This window comes from Protopterus annectens, chromosome 13.part0, assembly GCF_019279795.1.
Source record: "Protopterus annectens isolate FY-2018-M chromosome 13.part0, PAN1.0, whole genome shotgun sequence".
Classification (NCBI taxonomy): domain Eukaryota; kingdom Metazoa; phylum Chordata; order Ceratodontiformes; family Protopteridae; genus Protopterus; species Protopterus annectens.
The window spans coordinates 835,273,430-835,297,058 of record NC_056747.1 but is presented as its reverse complement, the minus strand read 5'-3'; the positions used below and the strand labels follow the sequence as shown (position 1 = coordinate 835,297,058).

Here is a 23,629-nt window from a genome sequence, read left to right as displayed (position 1 = left end):
TAGTTATGAAAACAAAATCGCCACTGACTCTAAAGACAACCACAGAGCATTCTAAAGCTATGTCAAGAATCTCAATGGCAACACTCAGATCTGCTCTGAGTTACAGTACAATGGCACTAAATATACAGAACCAACCGATATTGCCAACATCCTGGCAGATAGGTTCAGTGCTAACTTTACCCCCCTGTCATCCCCTAAAGGGCCCATCTCTATAAAGGAAGAATGCAAAGTTCCTGTAATCACGGCTGCACAGGTAAAAAACACATGATCCAAAGCCAAGAACACAGTATCCATGGGACCTGACGACATCACAGGCTGTGTTCTACATGAACTACAGAAAGAACTGGCACCCCACCTAAGTACCATGTTCAATCATAACCTCACCTCAGGCTATGTGCCCACTGAATGGCGCACAGAGACAGTTATCCCACTCCACAAAGGGGGAGTCACCACAGACCCCGGAAACTACCACCCCATTAGCCTAATGAACCTGGTCTGCAAGGCTATGGAACGTATCATCATGGAACTTATAAACAATGACATTGGTAACCTCCAAACTCAGGACCTCACCCAGTTCAGGTTTGTAAAAGGCAGATCATGTCTCCTAAACCTGATAAACTTCTTTGAAGCAGTCACCAAAGCCGCAGATGTGGGTAAGGTGGTTCACACAGCCTATCTAGATCTCGCCAAGGCTTTCGACACCATCCCCCTCTCTGGAATTATAGATAAACTCACTAAACTAGGTATAAATCCCTATGTCACAAGATGGGTTGCAAACTGGCTCACTGACAGAACCCACACTGTGAAAGCAGCATACTCCAAATCCAGCTTCAGACCAGTGACAAGTGGAGTACCACAGGGTTCAGTCCAGGGTTCTCTCCTGTTTGGTATCTACTTCTCTAACACTGAAGATCTTTGGCTAACAAAGTTCGCAGATGACTGCAAACTAGGAGCCATAATCAAAACTCCAAAAGATGTGGACATCCTACAAAAAGGCCTCGCTGAGACAGATGCCTGGTGTCAAAGCCATGGCCTCAAGCTCAATGCCAAAAAGTGCACTGTCATCCCTTTTGGTAAAAACTCAGTACTCATGAACTACCACATAAGTGGTAGTCTAGTTAACACCGAAAGTGTGATAAGAGACCTTGGGATAATCACATCGCCACAGCAGTCAGGAAATCCTTCTACATGGCACACCTCATCACAAAAGGTTTCTCATCCAGGAAAAAAAGAGGTCATTGTTCCCCTCTACTCGTCACTCATTAGACCCATTATAGAGTATAATGCCCCTTTTGGTATGTACCTCACAAGACATCTACAACTGGAAAGGCCACAGAAATACCTCACAAAGAGGATTACCGGCCTCAAAGAGATGCCCTATGCAGACAGTCTCAAAAAACTGCAGCTTTACTCAGTTGCATATCACCTACTCAGAGGCGATGTCTGCCTAACACACAAAGCTATGTCAAACCCAGAGCTTTTAGACATGCTCCACTTAAAGAAATCCCAATCCCTACGAGCTACACGCTCTAGGGACCTAAGCCTTGTCACCACAATAAACAGAACATGCTGGAGAGATAGATTCCTGTCCCAGAGACTTCCCATACTCTGGAACAAACTACCTATCTATATCAAACAAACCTCCTCATTAGCACTCTTCAAGAAAAATCTTGATGATTGGATGGGAGATAGGAAATTCACCCCGGGCATCACTTCTGTGGCTCTGCTCGACAGTGGCACAGGAAAATAATTTTCTTGGGTGACGAAAGCCAGTGTACCTTTGGCTAGGCTTATATAGGCCCTAGGGCCAATAGCCTAGTACCTACCTATGAACTTCATTACTGTTATCCAATTCTCTTCCCTGACTTTCTCCATAAATATACCACAAGCCTCTTTCCCCCTCACTTCATAGTGCAATTCCTATTTGTATTAGGCTAACTTACCCTTACCTTCTCTACAAACTGTCCAAAATTTCTCAAAATCTTGAAGGATTGTCATATACGTTGCATCAATTCTTAACCAATGTTTTGCATTATGTCAAAATTGTTATAATTATTTAAACTACAGATTGTAAAACTATTTAAAAAAAAGCATTTCAAGAACAATAATTTAGAGCTGTTCTCACTGGGCCTAAGCTGAAAATAGGCTTCTACCCAGCTCGACTTTCCCAATAATCAAATGTCAATCAATAAATAAAATAAATCCCGTCAGAAAACGCAATGGCTCGGAAATTCCAGTTACATATTCTAATTAAAATGTAGGTGAACTAATCAGTGCAAGAGGACTTGGGACTAGAATATATTCCAGTCCCAACTTAAGTACCAAAGCAGCAGAGTTAAAGTCCTCTGTGACAACTGTTCACTTACGTCTGCCCAACATTCCAAATGAAATTAAACGATACAGTGGTTAGACAGGCAAGATGTGCTACAGAAGCCTCAAAGACAGTGCATTACTGCCAATATCATTACACCAGGAGTATCTAATACTGCAAAACATGCGCGCACACAACATTAAGCACAAAAACAAACTCCACTAAGCAGTTTTACTGCTCTTATAATCATAAATATTTTGTTGGATAGTGACAACTGTTTAAGCATTCTAAGATTACTTTTTTGCAGTTAAGTAATTAAATATAAACACAAGAACATGCTCAAGAGAAACAAATTAAATGTCCAAAAGTGGTAGACAAGACAGACCATAGTCTGCAACACTCACATGCCCACTGTGAGGCAGAGACCGATAAAAATAAAAAAGTGTAATATGTTCTATCAACCAGGGAAAAAGCTGGATGTTGAGTAACAAAGAAATGAATGAGTTTATTAGGAAGAAAGGGGAAAAGTTATATGGGATAGGGATAAGATGATCATCCTCACAGTAGATGGTTTAGGATTACCTGGTATGAATGGATATTTTAGAACTACTCAGTTAAGACTCATCTATATGTGCAGCAGAAGATAAAGTGGAAAGAGGTGATGAAACAGGGAGAGGGGTGAGAAACAGTACAAGTTTGGATGCAGATCCTTAAAAAGGGGCAACAACCATAGAGATTATATTTACTTAAATTGTTTACAGGGTTAAAACATTGAACAAATGACCAATTACAGGCTCAACCCATTCATTTCATAAAGTAGAAGTATTCCAATTAAGTCAACTTGAGAATGGACAAAGGAGGAGAATTTGCCAACAGGGATAAGTGCAAGTAGAAGTATAGAAAATAGGGAAGAGAAGGATGGAATTTACTGGGGAAAATGACAAAGTAAACTATGTACTGGGAGCAATCAACGAGAAAAAGGAAAGGGCAACAGTGGGATGAGGAGAGACAGAAGTTTGAACTGCAGGTCTGCTTTCCTTACCAGGGATTGATACAGAGCATAATGCAAAGAAAAAGGGATAGGAGAGTGTTATTGTTAAAGACTAGGGGTGGTAGAGTTTTTAGTAGAGTCTAGAAAATAAGTTGCTATTAATAAAAAGGGATACTTAGTAGGGCATATAAATTCTGCATGGTAATTGAAAGTAGTAATACAGAACAGGTTAGAAAAATTGGAAATAGAACCTGGAAAAGCAATTTACAAAGGTACACTGTCCGGAAATATGTATGGCTCCCAAATATGTAACTAAGACCAGAAGGTTTAAGACTTTTACTTGGAATTGTTTGCATAGATTCATAGGTAGGTACTAGGCTATCGGCCCAAGGGCCTACGTAAGCCTAGCCAACAAGGTTCCCTGGCTTACACCACCCAAGAAAGTTATTTTCCTGTACCACTGTCGAGCAGAGACACAGAAGTGATCTCCGGGTTGCATTTCCTATTTCCCATCCACTCATTAAGATTTTTCTTGAAGCATAGATATTTGTATACTCCAAGCAGGCTTCAGAGATTTTTTTCCCCTCAGGAAGATAAATACTGGAGGTATGATGGGAAAGACAGAGATACCCGAGAAAATGTTTTGGGAGTGTAATGAGTTAGCAGATTTTAAAATTCCCCAACAATGTATTCTGTCAGAGATACTTGTGGAAGCAAATGGCTGAAACAAAGGAAAAGTTTCTTTTGAGATGAGACACAGGATAAGAATTGCGTAGACATAGCAATACCTTAGTAACTGTAACACTACTTCTTCTTTTGGCTTTTCCCGGTTAGGGGTCGCCACAGCGGATCACCTTGTCCGCACATTGAATGGCAGTGGAGTTTTACGGTGTCGAGTTGCCAGCCCGGCGCCCAACCTTCCACAGAAGGCACACTCACACGCACACCTAGGGCCAATTTAGAGTGTCCAATCCACCTGCAGCATGTCTTTGGGATGTGGGAGGAAACCGGAGCACCCGGAGGAAACCCACGCGACCACAGGGAGGACATGCAGACTCCGCACAGAAGGCACCCCAGCCGAGGATCGAACCGGAGAACCTCTTGCTGTGAGGCAGCAATGCTAACCACTGCACCACCGTGGCCGCCACAGTAACTGTAACACTACTAACTACCAAATAATCAGCTGCTAGAAAATATATAAAGCAACTGTAATTATAATACTGAATATCGCACAGAAGATAAAAGAACTGGAGCTGGAATCATTAGAAAAGGAAAGAAGCAACTTGTATAGAAATAACGAATTTGTGGGAAAATACATGCAAAATAATGTTCAGAAGGACTATGGTTTAAGGGAAGGTAAGAACTCAGCAATTTATGTAATGTTGAAGTGAATGACAATTGTTAAAACATATACACAATATAATGAGCATAAATAAAAATGTAAATATGGTGTCCTTCTCAATTAACTGTGTCTTGAGTGATACTTTAATAAAGAAGTTTAAAAATAACAGTAAGATTACAAGTGAACTTTCTCAAACATTGGAAGACTACAAATATGTGCAACAAATGGCCTCAACTGATTACATCAACAAAGTGGACCCAAGTTTATAATATCTACCACACCAAACAAAATTACTTTCAGAATAGGACTCTATCATAACTGTGTGAAATTTAGAATGAAGTGCTTCTGCTTAAGGCTGCAAAGCCCATCGAACAACACTAAAAAAAAAAATGTTATTTTCAGTTAATTTTAGGTTCATAGGTTCATAGGTTCATACTAGGCTATCTGCCCGAGGGCATTTACAAGCGATTTTGTATGTAAAAGGAGCTAGCACCCCCTTCAACTCTGGCTTAGCCAGCTGTGATGAGAAAAGTCTTAAGAGGACCACCCCTCTCTAACAGAATTACCAAAATCAAGTTTGGAAATATGTGTTGCTATGACACAAGACCTTTTTCAGTTCTGCTCTGTATTTCAGGAGAGGTAAGTACAGTAACCAACACAAATCAATGCAGATAAAAAAATTGCTCCTACTCTTCTCATACACCAAGACTATTACTGAAATATAAAATGAAACCTTTCTGTTGTACACCTAGGTTGCCAAAGATGTATCCATCCAAATCAATCCATTTAACTTCTCAAATGGAAATGAATAACCACAAAAACTTTTAAAAGGACAAGTAGTACACACACACACACACACACACACACACACACACACACACACACACACACACACACACAGGACCACATGCCAAGTACACATATCTAGACAAATGGCAATACAGAACTGAGGGTAGAAATAGAAAAACTGAAATATATGAGCCTTGTTACTGTGTAAGCAAAACTTCAGCAGTAGCACACACATGAACAGGCATACACACGAAACACAGCCAACCTTTACGATTCTCAGTGCAATTTTCTGGACTCATAGACTGGACAGTTGTACAGCACAGTAACCCTTAATGTAATTTTGCAAAGGCTAAGGCAGAGATTGTTTGACAGCTGTATGCCACTGATGCAAGAATAGTCAGATGGTTTAGGCCATGATATGCTGCTGTACTGATCAGCTATCAAGAAAAATACAAGAGCAGAAGAAAATAAGTGCCAGCATGACAAAAGAACTGATGTCACTAAACTCATTAGGTGGTTGCCACCATCTCAACCCCCTGCCAGAATAACTTGTCTGCTTCATTAAGTGAAAATTATTTAACTTACCATAATGACAGATCCTTCATGACTGATGGGACTGAAGCCACTTGCCAGATATGATATAGCCATTTAGCAGTGCTCTCTGACTCAAGCTCCTGAACTCCGCTCTCACATAATGCTCTAAAACCTACCCTCTTTGTTGGGTGTCATCATGACAAGATACCATTCAGGAAAGGATAACCAAAGGAAGCTCCTGACCTTGAAATTAGACCCAGTTTGTAATTTTTGGCAAAGGTATGCAAGTTAGACCAAGTAGCTGATGCATGCATTTCCTCCACTGCAGAATTTCTGAAAAAAGCAGCACATGTATCCATTCATCTGGCTGAACAAACTTTCAGTCTAGGTGAGAAAGACTCTCTTACTTGTGTAAATTAATGGTTTACACTCCATTAGCCATTTAGAAGAGATGTGCTTAGAAACTTTCTTTCCCAGTTTAACTGGGGCAAAGACATGAACAGAGGCTCTTTTCTGCTGGACTTGGTTCTACGCAAGTAGAATTGAAGACAACTGTGAACATTTAGTGCGCTGCACAAGTATTCTCCTTTATGTGTGTCATTCGGGACAAATACTAGCAAATTAATGGCAGATTTAGATTAGGACACAGTGGCTTCTTTGGGGATAAAAAACAGACGTGTTCTTAGAGAAACGTTTTATGGAAGATTAGGTAGAGTACAATAGATAAGATATGAAGTTTCAATTTTCTCCTTACAGAAGTGACAGCAGCTAAAAAAATATATATATTTTTCCCCCCCAGGACAGAAAATTTTAATCTACTGTAGAAGCTGGCACAAAGGAAGGTTTAGTCAAAGTCTCTAAAATGAAATTTAGATACCAGGGAGGCATGGGGCCCCTTACGGGAGGACATACCTGGAAAAAGTCCATTGTTTAGAGAGTTTGTTATGCTAACTTTTATTAGGTAAAATATTTAAACAATGCCTAGCCTTTCGTTTATGCTTCGATTCACTTTGGAATCTATATTTTACTGTACTACTTGCAACTTGTCATCTTTGCTTGTGTCTGTTTGTTATAGAGCTCTTCTCTCCAAGCCTCCACTGAAAATAGGTTCTTTTGGCCCAGCTGAACTATCCCAAATGTCAAGAAAGAAAAAATGAAGGCCTTGCAAAGTCTGTAAGAACTTGGGGAACAATTCTGAAAATCTTAACAGCAGTTAAGAGACAGCGGCTAGTTGTACTTCGATTGGGGAAAAGCTAGATCCTTGTTCACACAGGATTGCCAAGAAGAACAAAGCCTCTGATACAGAGAAAGACCTAGATTCTACGAGGAAACCCAAAGGGAAAATCTTTTCTACCTGCTTTTATATACTTTTGAGTAGACTGCCTCTGGGAAGCAGAGACCAGTTGACAATGGTTTACGTCTTTGCCTCCATGCATAAGGTTAGATCCTGACCTCCAACCAATGCCTGCCTAGAGTCTGCACGTTCCCCCTGCGTCTCCGTGGGGTTTCTCCCATGGCCAAAAAACATGCTGAGCGTTTACATCTCAAACTCACCAATGAATAGAGCTGTGAGCAGCAGCACAGACTCTACACGGTGCCCTATAGGGGGAAGAGTTGTACAAACCAACCACTTTGGGCATCTACTGTGGTGTGCAGTATCCTCAAGATAAGAGAACACTGATCGCAAACTTTGTGCTGTGGCAGGGCTAGCCACTCTAAAGTGACTCGATCATGTTGACAAATATCACTGGTAACTACCCATGCCCATTTTTGGTGACAAGTGGGTCGAGGACCCTGCCTACTCTGACTCACACCAGGGACCCTTGCTAATGGTGGGAGGGGTATATGTGTCCCTACTGGCCAGTGTGTGCTCACCATAAAAGCCCAGCAGCCCTGGGTCAATAAGCTACTGGCTGGACAGTGTCTAGTTGCCCAGCCTGGGTTACCTGGGATAGCTCTGTTGAGCAAAAGCTGGATATAAAACCACCCAACCTGCCAAACATGAGCGGAGAATTACTATGCTGTATGTAGGTTCACTGAAAGGACACAGTTTGGAAGTGGATGACATAATGATACAGATTAGGCGGGACATCCTATGTATCCAAGAGACAAGATGGAAGAGCAGTGCAGCAAAGCCACTTGGCTTGGAATCCAGACTCTACTACTCGGGGGGGGGGGGGCTAGAAATGGTGTAGGAATTATGGGGAGAGAGGTTTCAGAAGGCAGAGAGGGATATCATCAGAATGAATGACAAACTCATGGCAATCAGACTCCGATGTAATGACAAGGCACTATTCATAATCTTAGTCTATGCCCCACAGCAGGGTTATGATAATGAGGAAAACAGTGCATTCAGACAGCAGTTGCAGGACCTACTAGATAAAGCAGGACAACATGAAGTGGTGTTGATAATGGGCGACTTGAATGCACATATTGGGACAGACAGAACAGGATAGGAGGACTGCCTGGGTCCACATGGGTGGGGCAACAGGAATAAAGAAGATGAAACCATTCTAGACTTCTGTCTGGCAAATGGCTTGATAGTAGCTAACACATGGTTCAGAAAGAGATAGTCACAAGATCACATACAAGAGTAGCCAACATGCAACTCAGGTAGACTTCCTCCTAGTAAGAAAAAGGCACTGGGGTAGAATCCATGATTGCAAAGTCATCCCCAGTGAAACAGTCAGCCCACAGCATAAACCACTAGTTGCCACACTCAGCTGCAAGCAGTGGTCAGAGAAGGCACTAAGGTCAACAAAGACCAGACTGAAGACCTGCAAGTTGACTGGAGAGAAAGTACAACAGTTCAAGGAATTACTCGGGGCTCTAGAACCCCAAGAAGAGCAGGAAATAGGTGGAGTTGAACAAGAATGGCAGCACCTAAAAACAGCATCTGTTAGGATGACAGAAAAGATATGTGGCCAAGCCATGTATGAAAATATGATATAGAAGGAAAGTTGGTGGTGGAATGTAGAAGTCCATAAAGTCAGCAAAAGAAAGAAGTAGTGCAGGAAGAAGTGGGAGATGGAAAAGACAAGACAGACCAGGCTAAGAAGGACTACTGGTTGGCTAACAAAGAAGCCAAGAAAGAAGTTGCAATAGCAAAGAATAGGGCATCGGAGGCACTCTACCAACTTCTGGAATGTGACTCATTAAGTTGCACAAAGAAACTATATCAGGTTGCAAGGCAAAGACAAAAAGATAAAGATGGTCACACACCCTTCAAAAGGGATGCCAGCAACAACCTGCTCACCAGTCCCACAGGACATCACAGGCAGATGGAAGGAGTATTTCCAGACGCTTCTGAACGAAGAAAACCCCACAGAAGCTGTACTGCCGCAGAAAACAGACTACAATGAGAGAAGAGGAGGAACCCACCCTAGAAGGAGTAAGAACAGCACTAAGAAAATGAAGTCAGAGAAAGCAGCAGGCTCAGATGAGGTCACAGTGGATATGATAAAGATGTTGGGTGAGATATGGGAGAAATGGCTCCAGAGGGTACTAATTAGCAGTGTGGAGGGAAAGGTGCATTCCAGATGACTGGAGAATAAGTATACTCATGCCAGTGTAAAAGAGCAAAGGGGACATCCACAACTGTGGGCAGTACAGAGGCATCAATCTCCTATCACATTGCATGAAAGTTCTAGAGATGGTGACTAATAAACGGATATGCAGAGTAGTAGAATATAAGACGGGAGATGAGGAGTTTGGATTCAGATCAGGATGCAGCACAAGTGACCCAATGTTTGCAGTGACACAGATACTTGACAAGAAGCTAGAGATAAGGAGAGAGTCCAACTGGGCATTCCTAGACTTGGAGAAAGCATATGACAAAGTCCCAAGAAAGCTGAGTTAGGCGGTGTTGCATTGGTTTGAAGTCCCAGAAACATTGGTAGAATTAGTGCAGGCTATGTACAAGGACTCAAGTACGAACAGTGTTTGGCCTCACAGAGGGGTTCTCAGTGGGAGTGGGTGTACACCAGGGTTCAGCTCTGAACTCACTGCTGTTCATACAGGTGATGGACTACATTAGCAAACAGGTTGGATGGGACAGATCAACAAAGTTGCTGTATGCAGACTATGTAGCATTACAGGCAGACTCTGAGCCAGAACTGCAGCTAAAGCTAGGAGAATGGAATGCAAAACTGAAAGCACATGGGATGAAACTAAGCACAGATAAAACAGTGGTAATGGCAGCAAACTGGGAAATCAGAAGAAGCTGAGAATAGAGACAGAAGGAAAGATAGGAGAACAAGTAAACAGCTTCAAGTAAGTGGAAGGGGTGGTTGAGAAGGGAAGCCTGAATGAAGAGATCAAAGCTAGAATCAGAGGGGCTGCAGCCAACTGGCATAGAGTGTCAGGTGTAGTCTATGACAGAAGAATGCCAAAGAAGTTGAAAAGTAAGGTTTACAAGATAATGGTGCGATCAGTACTACTGCATGGTACAGAAACCTGGACAGTAAAGGCAGAATAGTTGAAGAAGCTAGAGGAGATGGAAATGAAGTGCCTGAGAAGGGTGGAAGGATGCACACTGTGGGACAGACGAAGAAATAGGGGCTTAAGAACAGAAGCCAAGGTAGTTCCAACTGCAGAAAAGAACAAAGAGAGAACAGATAACAGTGGTCTGGACACGTGCAGAAAAGCAGAAGACAATCTGGTGAGGAAGATTTGGGACAGACAGAAAGAAGGTAAGAAGAAGAGAGGACGCCCAGCAAAGAGGAGGATGGATTGTTTGAAAGGAGTTCTGCAACGGTCAGGCATGAGTGTTGAAGAAGGCAGGAGTGTGGCACTGAATCGAGAGAGTTGGCGACAGTTAACACAGTACCTCAACCCCATGTAGAAAAAACATGGGGAAAAGGGGGCTGCTGCTGCTGATGCCTCTGGGTAGCAGACTGAATCTGAACTACCATCTCTAATAAGCAAGGGTCCCAGGCCATCACAAGAATTGGAGATACCATGTGGGGAGTTTGAGATTGGAAAGGTCTGGGTGAAGCTGGTCAGACAAGTGAAAATGAGGATCTGGTTGTAGGTCCAAGACACAGAGAGACTCTTTCAGGTGAGGCCTCAGAAGGGGAGAATTATAGTAGCTTTACACCATAAACTACTACAAAATGAACTGGCACCTCAGCTAAGTGTCATGTTTAATCCTAGCCTCACCACAGGCTTTGTGCCCACTGAGTGGCGCACAGCTACAGTTATCCCACTCCATGGGGGGGGGGTCCAACTTGTATCCTGGGAACTACAGCCCCAACAGTCTGACAAGCCTGATTTGCAAGGCCATGGAACATATTATCATGGAACTTATAAACAAAGACATTGGCAACCTTCAAACACTGGACCCCACCCAGTTTGGGTTCGTGAAGGGCCGATCTGGTCTCCTGAACCTGAGTGACATCTTTGAATCAGTCTCCAGAGCTGTGGACGCGGGCAAGGCAGTCCACACAGTCTATTTGGACCTCGCCAAGGCCTTCAACACTATCCCCCAACTCTGGAACCATAGATGAACTTACTCAGCTGGGCATTAATCCCTATGTCACTTGATGGGTTGCCAACTGGCTTACTGACAGAACCCACACTGTAAAAGTAGCCGACTCCAAATCCAGCTCCAGGCAAGTGACAAGTGGAGTACCTCAGGTTTCAGTCCTGGGACCGCTCTTGTTTGGCATCTACTTCTCTGAAGTACAGGCCAACACTAAGGGACTCTGGCTAGCAAAGTCTGCAGATGACTTCAAACTGGGAGTCATTATTGAATCCCCAAATGATGTGGATATTCTACAAAAGGGCCTTACAGAAACAGATGCTTGGTGCCAGAGCCGTGGGCTCAAGCTCAGTGCCAAGAAATGTATAGTTATCCCCTTTGGGGGAAAAACATGTACATAGGTGGCAGTACACTAAACACCAAAAGTGTGATGAGACTTGGGGACACAGGTGGACAGTGGTCTCACCTTCAATAACCACATCACCACAACAGTCAGGAAATCCTTGTATGTGGCACACCTCATCACTAAGGGCTTTTCATCCAGAAAAAAAGGAGGTCATTGTCCCACTGTACTCATCCCTCATTAGACCCATTATAGAATACAACACCCCACTTGGTATGCATCTCTCAAGACATGTGCAACAACTGGAAAGGCTGCAGAAATACATCACTAAAAGAATCACAAACCTAAAGCATATGCCCTTTGCTGCCCATCTAAAAAAAACTCCAGCTATATATACTCTGTTGCATATTGTCTACTCAGAGGCAATCTCTGCTTAACATACAAGGCCATGTCAAACCCAGAGCTGCTGGACATGCTACACTTAAAGAAATCCCAATCCCTCAGAGCCACACTCTCCAGGGACCTAAACGTTGTCACAATGAACAAAACATGCTGGAGGGATAGGTTCCTGACCCAGAGACTCCCCAGACTCTGGAATAGACTGCCCATACATGTCAAACAGAGAACCTCTTTGGCCCTCTTCAAAAGGAGCCTTGACAACTGGATGGGATATAGGAAATTCACCCCGGAGATCATGTCAGTTGCCCTGCTATACAGGGGTCAAGGGAAGTAAATACTGTGGGAAGAAATAGCCAGGGAATTGTTATGGGTAGGCTTGTATAGGCCCTAGGGCCGATAGCCTAGTACCAACCTATGAACATGTAATGCTTTCTGTAGACACATGAGAATAAGAGGAAGAGGTGGGAAGGCATAAAATTAAGCCAGGGTGGGGGATGCACCGACAGGCTGGGGCATATTTGGTGACTGACCTTCTAAGGGAAACAGAGTGAAGTAGCTGCTCCACTGGTAGGAATGGCAAAGAGATTGAAACATTCTGTGCCCCAGTGTCCGAAAATCTGTTAAGTCACTGATGGGTTGAGGGACCACTTGCGCGGAATCAGAAAATATCTGCTGAGCCTGTCCGCTAGATAGTTGCTTTTCCCCCTGTGAATGTCCGTTAATAATAGAAAGCAATTAAAATCCAATCCCCACTGCCATACCCTCATTACCTCTCTGTAAAAGAGATTGGACTTTGTTCCTCCCTTCTTGCTGATGTATCAAACCACTCACATGTTATCTGAATCAAGATCACTCCATGGGGAAGAAGGTCCTAAAAATTCCTGCAATGCTAAGAAGACTGCTCCCATCTTTAAAACACTGATGTGATGCTAAGATCAGTATCTGCTTGTCTCCAAACCCACGGGTCCATCCTCCCCTCAAAATACCCCACACCCCAGACAGGAGGCATCCATGGTAACTACCACCATTGGGGGAGGTATAAAGCAGAGGCAGCCAAATAAAAGATTTAGCAAGTTCAGCCACCAAGTCACATATCTTGAAAAATGAAATTAGGCAGACTGATACGGACAGGGTATCCAACAACTGTGACCACTGAGAGAACAGCAACCACTGAAGAACGCTCATCTGTAGGTGGGCAAGAAAGACTACTTCCATGGAATCTGCCATAAGTCCTACAGCAAATTATTGTTACATTATAAGAATAACGTTCTGTGAAAGTTGGAGGGATGACTTTTCAACACTGACTGACATAACTAAAGATAGGTAGCGCTGTAAATAGTAGTCTCTAATTAGCAGTAAGGACTCCAAGCTTGTTGTAACAAGGAGCTAATAATCATCCATATAATGGAAGTATGCATACCTCTCAAGCCTCAGGTAAGTTGCAACTACCTACACTAGTAGTAACTTGATGAACACCAGGGAGGCTGTAGTGAGATAGAATGGCAGGGTTATGAATTGACATTGACCAGCTCCTAGCTGGAAGCGTAGATACATCCTGGATTCTTTTGTAATTTTTACATGGAGACAAGTATCCTGGAGGTCTATATAGTACATCCCCATTGTCCTCTCATACACATGGTAGGATCGCCTGCAATATGACCGTTCTAAACTGGATCTTTCTGACAAAGTGGTTTAGGCCGCCGAGACCTAGGATTGCCTCGAGGTCCTTGTTTTTGAGTACTAAAAAAACTCTAGACTAATTTCTTAATCCTCTCTTATATAGTGGGACTTCAATGGTGGCTCTTTTTTTGAAGAGCAACATTCTTCTTTGTCACTTTGCATTGTGGGATAGAATGTCTGGACTGGCATCTTCTGGGGAAGGAAAATGGTACAACCTCTAATTATTATTTTTCTCACCCATTTGTCTAATGTGATGGCCAGTTATACAGATGAGTAGAGACGCAAGACTCCCCCAATGGATTCCACAGGTGGAGTGTTGGGCAAGCCTTCAAAATTGCTGGTTCTGCCTTCCAGACAAGGAACGGTGCACTCCAAATGCTAGACCAGCAGCACTGTAGAAAGGTTTGTGTTAAGGCAACATTGCTCCCTAGGTAGTTTATAACTGTTTGGGAGAACCCTGTTAAGATTAAATACTTTGAAGAAACTATCTTAAGTCTGATAAGCTAGGTCATTTTGAAAGCAATGAGTGTGTATTAAATAGTTGAGCACTCTCAAGGCAAATGAACCCAAAGCATAAGCATTTTTCTTCATTCTCTCTCGTCTTAGATTCTGTACTTGAAGTATGGACAGCATTAAGACTGTCCCAAGGACTCCTCCATGGTGGCTATGCAAAGACCATGGAGTCCACTGGAGGGCCACTTAACCTAAACTACCCACCTTTAGAAGGGCAAAATATTCTGTCAGGCTTTTGGGGTATGGCTTCTGAAGGGTCAGGTCCCTGCCATTCCATCCTAGTGACAAAGTCCATACGACCATCTGCAGGAGGGACCACCCAAGAGGAAGAGTGAAAATAAACTCTATGCCTCAAAGATCACTTTTTGGCATCCTGACAGGGTGGTTTTGGCATGTCAAAATCCCTTCTGTCTCATTAGCTCAAGGATTTCACCAAATGATGCATCTTCAGTAGGGGACTGTGGGGAACCCTCTCAATCTTCCTAGTAAAATCTCTCACCTTAAACATGGATATAGGAGTCCAGGTCTCCTTTCCTGGGAATCTCTCATTCTGACTGATCTCAGTCCCCTGAAGAGACTTAACACCACAGCCATTGCTTTTAAGTTATCTGAGCTGCTCTGCTATGGGAGAGCCATGAAACAACAGTTCAGAAACAGGTGGGCTTCGAGCTGACAAGGAAAGAAGCCCTGAATACGTCTTGGTGGAGAACCTATTATACTCACCATGGCTTTGAATGCTGATACAAAATCTCCCAGCACCTAGGAGTCTAATCTCAGAGTAGAGACATCCTCTGCCATAGCAGTGATAGCCAAGTCTGAAATTTGAATCTCCAGTACAGAGGAACCAGATGGATCTTAACCAGAGACTTGGGCCTACAACACAAAGACCAAAAACTCCAGCACCGAGAGCAGCCCTACATGGGTTGGGATAGACTACCTGGTGTCGAGTGGCTGAAGCCAAAACTCAGAGTCCCAAAGGCCATGGGTCAAGAGCATCAGACGAAATGAAATCTGAACTAAAAGCATCTGATGTTGAGTCCAGGAGGCAAGCCAATTTTGAAACCATCAGCACAGAGAGGGATACCAGGAAAGAGACTGTAATGGTGAAGAGGGCCAACCTTACTAGGTATAGATGCAGAGGGTGATGGAATAATACTCAACTCAGAGTTTTAAGAAAGGCCTTCTTCATGGACTCCCAGTCTTCAACTGTACTTCTGAAAGTGTTAAACAGGTCTCGAAGTAAAGACTTGTAGCAGCCCAATTTCAGATGACTGTCTGCGTGGAATCAGAGGAGGGGACATGTCCCTAATGACAATGGTCTTTAGGGAGGATTTAGTTGCTGTAGTTAAGATGAAACAGTGAAAGGAGTCCTTTTCCTGAGTGGAAAAAGAGTTTTCAATTAAGGGGAGGAGCAAAGATCCTGTGCTTTCCCTTTCGTGGGATCCTTACTTTGTTCCTGTCCTTTTCTCTCTTTTTTTTCTTCTCGCCTTTTTGCGTATAAACATGTAAAAGACATTTTATTATTAACTTGTTACAGAGACGTGTAAGGTTTCTGGAACCGAACAGCTGACATCACACCCACTCTACAGTGAAGGGCTCTGGACCCAAACAAATAATGCAGGAATTAAGCAGGTCCTAGGGCAGGCTTTTGTGCCCAAATTTAACACATTTACTTTTAACCATAGCAAGCACATAAAACTACAGCAACCAAACGATCAAACACACTAGCTACATTAAACAAGGCAGAAACAGCACAGTTCAGTAATAATACCCATATACATAAAGGCACAGTGAAAAAGTAGTAGTCAGCCAGCCCAGCTATGCACTTGAAAGGAGTCGAGGCTACAACTATCCTACCCCCATAAATTTAAAAATATAAAAGAGTTCCAAAGAACAAACTAGTTATATGAAAGCTATGTAAAGAAGGCTAACTTTATAACAGGCAAAACAAAGTACTTAGCTAAATAATGCTTTGATCGTTCCATTCTCAATAGTGGCAAATAAGACCTGAAGCAACATACAGCACAGCACAGTATGCAAGGGTAAAAGCTCAGGAGCTCAAGGCAGACAGCATTGAAAAAAAGCCAGATCAGGTCCAATACGCGGCTCCAGTCTTATCAATCCATTTGGACAGACGGATGAATGAATGAATAAAATACGATCCAATACATTTTCCTCAAGTGGACATAAAGGGGCAGCACCCCCACATGCTGTAGCTACAAGACAATACTGTAATACAAGAAAAAACTTTGCCAGTACAGGCTACGTACCCACAGAGTGGTGCACAGCAACAGTTATCCCACTCCACAAAGGTGGAGCCACAACGGACCCCGGGAACTATCGCCATATAAGCCTGACAAGCCTGGTCTGCAAGACTATGGAGCGCATCATCATAGAACTCATTAACAGAGACATTGATATTGATTTATTTTATTTGCTACTAAGGTAAACCTACTAGGCAGAAGCGAGCTTTATTTATTTAATTTATTGAGGGTTAGTCTACTTTTAACTGGGTGAAGTCACTTTAAATATGCTCTTCCTGGAACTCTGTGCAGTGCAGTCTGTTGGCTGACACAGTCAATATTTATTTTAGTTTTATGTCTCTCTCTCTCTCTCTCTCTCTCTCTCTCTAATCCCAGAAAAGTGGTGAATTACACTTAAAAATAATGACACTAATTAAGAGTTGTTGACTTCTTTCTTTAACTTCAGAAAATCTATGTTTACATTTTCTTCTTATGACAGTGGCTCTAGTTGTTGTTGTGTCTTTCAGCTTATCCCGGTTAGGGGTCGCCACAGCGGAACTCCATCCGCTAATGATTGGTAGTGGATTTTTACGTGCAGAGTTACCAGCCCTGACGCACACCCTTCAACGAAGGCACGCCCATTCACGCATGCCTCCACACAGAAGACGCTCTAGCCGAGTATCACAGTGGCTCTAGTTAATAGTAGTAAATTACTAATAATATTTTAAAAGTGTCCCTGATTACTTCTGGATTTGTCCCTGATTGGTGACAGCTAGTATGAGCATACTCGTTCAAGTGTCCCGATTTTTGCCTCATAGCTCTGATCTGTTCATCTTGAAAGTTGTGTTTTTCTGACAAATTATCGAGGATTGCAGTCTCTAAATAATGACATATGAGTTTCAGACTTCATTTCCATCATAAAATGCATGTTGATGCAAAAACTGCTATTCTAGCAATGTTCTATGTTTCTAAGAGTAATAATTAAAATCGTTATCTGATTTTGGGTCTTTTCTCCCAACTATTTTTGACTTTGTCCAGATTTCTTGTACTTAAGTACGGACTTCCAAAATGGATGAACATTGATAAACAGCTTAATGTCATCGTTCCTAGTATGAAAAAATAAAATGATGAGAAATAAGGGCTAGTGATTCTGCCAATTTTAGTAAAATTCATTTACTGGCTAGTAAGCAACTTCCTGGATATGAGCAAGAAAGAAACATAGTGTGAAAGAAAATCAACTAGAAGAGAAGTCACCAACTGAAAAGAATAGGTTCATAGGTAGGTAGGTACCGACTGGAAAGAATCCTGCAGCTCTTCAGCAAAAAGTAGTTCAAGCTGCAGCTTTGGTACACTGTTTTATTTAGTTGCATTTTTTTACTGGGAATATCTTCCTGTGTCAAAGGCTCATTTTCAGCAGAGAACCAGGGAGAAAAGCTCCAAAAGTAACAAGTAACCAAATTAAAGTTTTAAAAAGATGGAAGTTATTACAAAAGTTACAAAATTAAAGATACAAAAATTTCAAGAGAGAATTTATAAAAGTAATGAGATATTATCACGCATTTTAGCAGACACATTTATAAAAGATAGGAGAAGGAAATGGTATAGGAGATGAAGCATGCATGTTATGCAAATCAGGTGTATAACAACATTATGGTGGTTGAGAGGCAATAGCCAGGTGATGTTCGGCAGAGGAGATGGAGAGTAATAAGAAATAATTGAAAGCGTTGTGGGAGGTAAATCAACGTTATTTCATAGTCAGTTGTGTGGGAGTGAGGCTAAATAGTAACAGTAAGTTAGAAAGGGTTGAAGAGTTGCAAAAAACATAGTCAGACAATACTGTAATACAAGAAAAACTTTGCCAATACAGGCTATGTACCCACAGAGTGGTGCACAGCAACAGTTATCCCACTCCCCAAAGGTGGAGCCACAACGTACCCCAGGAACTATCGCCATATAAGCCCGGCAAGCCTGGTCTGAAAGGCTATGGAGCGCATCATCATAGAACTCATTAACAGAGACATTGGGAACCTCCAAACCTTGGACCCGACCCAGTTTGGCTTTGTTAAGGGCAGATCATGCCTCCTAAACCTGGTGGACTTCTTTGAGACAGTTACCAAGGCATTAGACGAGGGAAAGGAGGTCCACACAGCCTACCTAGACCTTCCCCATTCTACTACTATAGACAAGCTCACCAGCCTGAACATAAACCCCTATGTCACGAGATGGGTTGCCAACTGGCTCATGGATAGAACCCCACATGGTGAGAGTTGCAGGCTCTACGTCAGACTCTAAACCGGTTACAAGTGGCGTCCCCCAGGGCTGAGTCTTAGGACCCCTCCTATTCGGTATATACTTCTCAGAGGTACAGGTAAGAATAGGTGGACTATGGCTGACCAAGTTCGCAGACGACTGCAAACTAGGGGTCATAATTGATTCTCCGGCTGATAGAGACACCCTCCAGAAGGGTCTCACTGAGACAAATACCTGGTGTCAAAATCATGGCCTCAAGCTAAATGCCAAAAAGTGCATAGTCATCCCCTTTGGAAAAAATGAAGTACCCGCGACCTATCACATAGGTGGTAATCCTCTAAATTTAGAAAATGTAATAAGGGATCTGGGGACCCAAGTAGATAGTAATCTCTCCGTTGATAACCATATTGCCAAGGTGTTTAGAAAATCCTTCTATGTGGCCCACCTAATCACAAAACGATTCGCATCTAGAACAAAAGAGGTTATTGTGCCTCTCTACTCATCACTCATTAGACCCATCATAGAATACAACACCCCATTTGGGATGTACCTTACAAGACACCTGCAACAGCTGGAAAGACCACAAATGTACCTCACCAAGAGGATTCCTGGCCTCAAACAGATGCCCTATGCAGCCCGGCTCAAGAAGCTCCAGGTGTACTTGGTTGCATACCGCTTACTCAGAGGTGATCTTTGTCTGACATACAAGGCCATGTCCAACCCAGAATTGATGGACATGCTCCACCTAAAAAAAAAAAAAACAAATCCCAGAGAGCCACACACTCTATAGATATAAACCTCACCACAACAATAAATAGAACATGCTGGAGAGATATATTCCTGTCCCAGAGACTCCCCATGCTTTAAAACAGGATCCCAATATACATCAGGCAGAGCCCCTCACTAACACTCTTCAAGAGAAACCTTGACGGGTGGATGGGAAACAAAAAATTTACCCCGGGGATCACTGCAGTGGCTCTGCCGGACTGTGGCGCAGGGAACTAATCTAAGGGGGTGGCGAAAGCCAACACATTCTGGATAGGCTTATAGCCTAGTACTTGCCTATGAATATACTGCTGCTGTTAATGACATGTGAGAAAGCGCACTTGCATATCTCACAAGTTTAAGGACCAAGTTTCACCACTTTTGTTACTAGCAGGGAGGAGAGTCTGGAATGGGGTAGCAACCATTCTTGCATGCTGCAAAAGTAGCATTGCATTACTTACCCTATAAATACAAGCCATATAAAAGAAGAATATCATAACCAGCAGAAAACACTAAATTACTACAAAATGAATGCAAGTCTTTTAACTGTCAAGATTCTCAAAATGCATGAACTATTTTAAAATAGGTACTGAATCATTTTTTAGGTAATTCTGGTGCAATTAATTATGTACTACTACTATACCTCCTACCTAAAAATGACACATCCAGAAACCTGAAAGCAAATAAAAATCATGTCAAGAGACTCAAAGTTTAAGTAATGTAAATAATCCACTCTTACAATATTTAAAAATTTACAGCAAAATGAAACATGTTGACAGCAAAATAATTTCCAGTAGAAAATGCAGTTATACAACTTACCAATTTCACACATTACCTACCAGATTCAGATCCTGTTATTTGTATATTTTTCCAGCAGGTAGGTGAACTGAACCACAGGATATTTTTTGTCACTCATAGCCTTACAGTAAAACTGAAAACAGTAATATAGATAAATCTACACTGACAACATAAAACAACGTTTTATATGCAGCAGCAACATGCAAACACTTGGCAAAATATACTACTGCTGGTCATAATGCTCCAGAAAGCACTTTTGCAGAATGCTACAACAAAGTACATTTTTAAAGCGATCAATATGTTCCGAAATTCATAACCAATACATTTCTCATTTACGTTGATTAAGATACAAAGCAAATATACTTTCACTCAACTTTGCTCTGCAGCTGCAATTTCAACCATTGGAGAAAGAGGAAAATGTGCGACAAAAACGCTTTCTTCAATTACTAGCACCCCAAATCAATGCAGGGGTAACTAAACTGTTCATGAAGCACATACACTGCACGTATACGAATACAAATATGCAACTCAAACACGTTCGACTATATGAAATTATTATTACATTCCATCCCTGCAGTAGTGTTAACCACCACAATTAATACATGAAAATGAAACAAAACTAAAGAATATTCTTGGATAACAAAAACTGGCAGAAAAATCACAAAGCTACGCAAGTGTGAACAAAATGAGTACTGTACTCACAACATAATTACCTTCTGATTTGCATAACAACTCACTCAAACAGGAAACTTGACAGTTCCACTTCACCCATTATTCATCTAGTCACTAGTTACTAACAAATATCTGTAACTAAACCATTTATCTACCAATACTCAGACAAGATCGTTCAAGACATACATTAGTTAGTCCTCAAAAAGTGTTAAATTAGTAGATCTTCCTCTAGCCTCTTCTCCCAACGTACAGCAGCTGAAAACTTAAGGCAACCTCCTACCAAAACATTACAACTAGAAAGTCTCACCTTATAATAGACGTCAAACTGGATGTTTTCAGGAAGAGAACGGACCTCTCTCCGTGAACGGGTATAGCTGTCTACCACTGCCGAGATCGCTGTATTGTATAATGTCTCGGGGACCCACTCCAATTCCACTGCCGCCATGTTGTTTTCTTTTTTTCCCTGCCCCCTCAGTATCCTTCACCCTTAATGATTCTCCACTGATTTCTTTTTCCACACGGACAGCATTCCAGTTGTGGCAAAACAATGACAAGAGACACACAAATTTCAATTGATATGTGTCAGTTATAAAGCCACATCTGCCTTCACATTGCTTTTTACAATTCTGATCTCACACAGAGATACCACTTTCTTGCAGTTTTTCAAGCTTTTTTCCTCAGCTGCGTTAGGCGGCCTCATGACGTAATTGCGTCCTCAGCTGGTGATACTGGTTCCACTACGGAGAATAAGAACTTTGTACAGTCATGTTTATTGCTGTATTAAAATATTTTTTTTATAGTCGTATTTTATTTTATAACAGTGTAAGTCTTCTTGGCGTGGACATATATTGATTTATTTTATTTGTTACTAAGGTAAACCTACTAGGCAGAAGCGAGCTTTATTTATTTAATTTATTGAGGGTTAGTCCACTTTTAACTGGGTGAAGTCACTTTAAATATGCTCTTCCTGGAACTCCGTGCAGTGCAGTCTGTTGGCTGACTTACAGTCAATCTTTATTTTAGTTTATGTCTCTCTCTGTCTCTCTCTGTATGTACACACACACTGTAATGGGAGCATACCCATACTTCTCAACTTTCTCTGATTTTGACCCAAACTTTAGCTGTCTGTTTCTCATAATCCCGGAAAAGTGGCGAATTGCACTTAAAAATGACAATAATTAAGAGTTGTTGACTTCTTTCTTTAACTTCAGAAAATCTATGTTTACATTTTCTTCTTATGACGGTGGCTCTAGTTGTTGTTGTTGTTGTGTCTTTCGGCTTATCCCGGTTAGGGGTCGCCACAGCGGAACTCCGTCGGCTAATGATTGGTAGTGGATTTTTACGTGCCGAGTTACCAGCCCTGACGCTCAACCTTCAATGAAGGCACGCCCATTCACGCATAACTCCGCACAGAAGACGCTCTAGCTGAGAATCACAGTGGTTCTAGTTAATAGTAGTAAATTACTAATAATATTTTAAAAGGGTCACTGATTACTTCTGGATTTGTCCCTGATTGGTGACAGCTAGTATGAGCATACTCGTTCAAGTGTCCCGATTTTTGCCTCATAGTTCTGATCTGTTCCTCTTGAAAGTTGTGTTTTTCTGACAAATTATCGAGGACTGCAGTCTCTAAATAATGACATATGAGTTTTAGACTTCATTTCCATCATAAAAAGCATGCTGATGCAAAAACTGCTAGTCTAGCAATGTTCTATGTTTCTAAGAGTAATAATTAAAATCGTTATCTGATTTTGTGTCTTTTCTCCCAACTATTTTTGACTTTGTCCAGATTTCTTGTACTTGAGTACGGACTTCCAAAATGGATGAAAGTGATAAACAGCTTAATGTCATCGTTCCTAGTGTGAAAAAATAAACTGATGAGAAATAAGGGCTAGTGATTCTGCCAATTTTAGTAAAATTCAGTTACTGGCTAGTAAGCAACTTCCTGGATATGAGCAAAAAAGAAACATAGTCTGAAAGAAAATCAACTAGAAAAGGTGAAGAGAAGTCACCAACTGAAAAGAATAGGTTCATAGGTAGGTATAGACTGGAAAGAATCCTGCAGCTCTTCAGCAAAAAGTAGTTCAAGCTGCAGCTTTGGTACACTGTTTTATTTAGTTGCATTTTTTTTTACTGGGAATGTCTTCCTGGGTCAAAGGCTCATTTTCAGCAGAGAACCAGGGAGAAAAGCTCCAAAAGTAACATAAGTAACTAAATTAAAGTTTTACAAAAGATGGAAGTTATTACAAAAGTTACAAAATTAAAGATACAAAAATTTGAAGAGAGAATTTATAAAAGTAATGATATATTATCACGCATTTTAGCAGACACATTTATAAAAGATAGGAGAAGAAAATGGTATAGGAGATGAGGCATGCATGTTATGCAAATCAGGTGTATAACAACATTATGGTGGTTGAGAGGCAATAGACAGGTGATGTTCGGCAGAGGAAATGGAGAGTAATAAGATATAAGTGAAAGCGTTGTAGGAGGTAAATCAATGTTATTTCATTGTCA

The 23,629-nt window shown here is 41.7% G+C and overlaps 1 protein-coding gene across 1 annotated transcript in view; it reads right to left on the bottom strand.

Annotated features, from left to right (window-relative positions):
* Positions 1-21,904, bottom strand: part of APPBP2 (amyloid beta precursor protein binding protein 2) — a 1,023,983-nt gene extending 1,002,079 nt beyond the window's left edge. Inside the window, exon 1 of the mRNA XM_044054555.1 lies at positions 21,420-21,904. Coding sequence (XP_043910490.1) covers positions 21,420-21,557 — 138 coding nt within the window. The 5' untranslated portion in view covers positions 21,558-21,904. The remainder of the gene's footprint in view (positions 1-21,419) is intronic.
* Between the last annotated feature and the right edge of the window lie 1,725 nt (positions 21,905-23,629).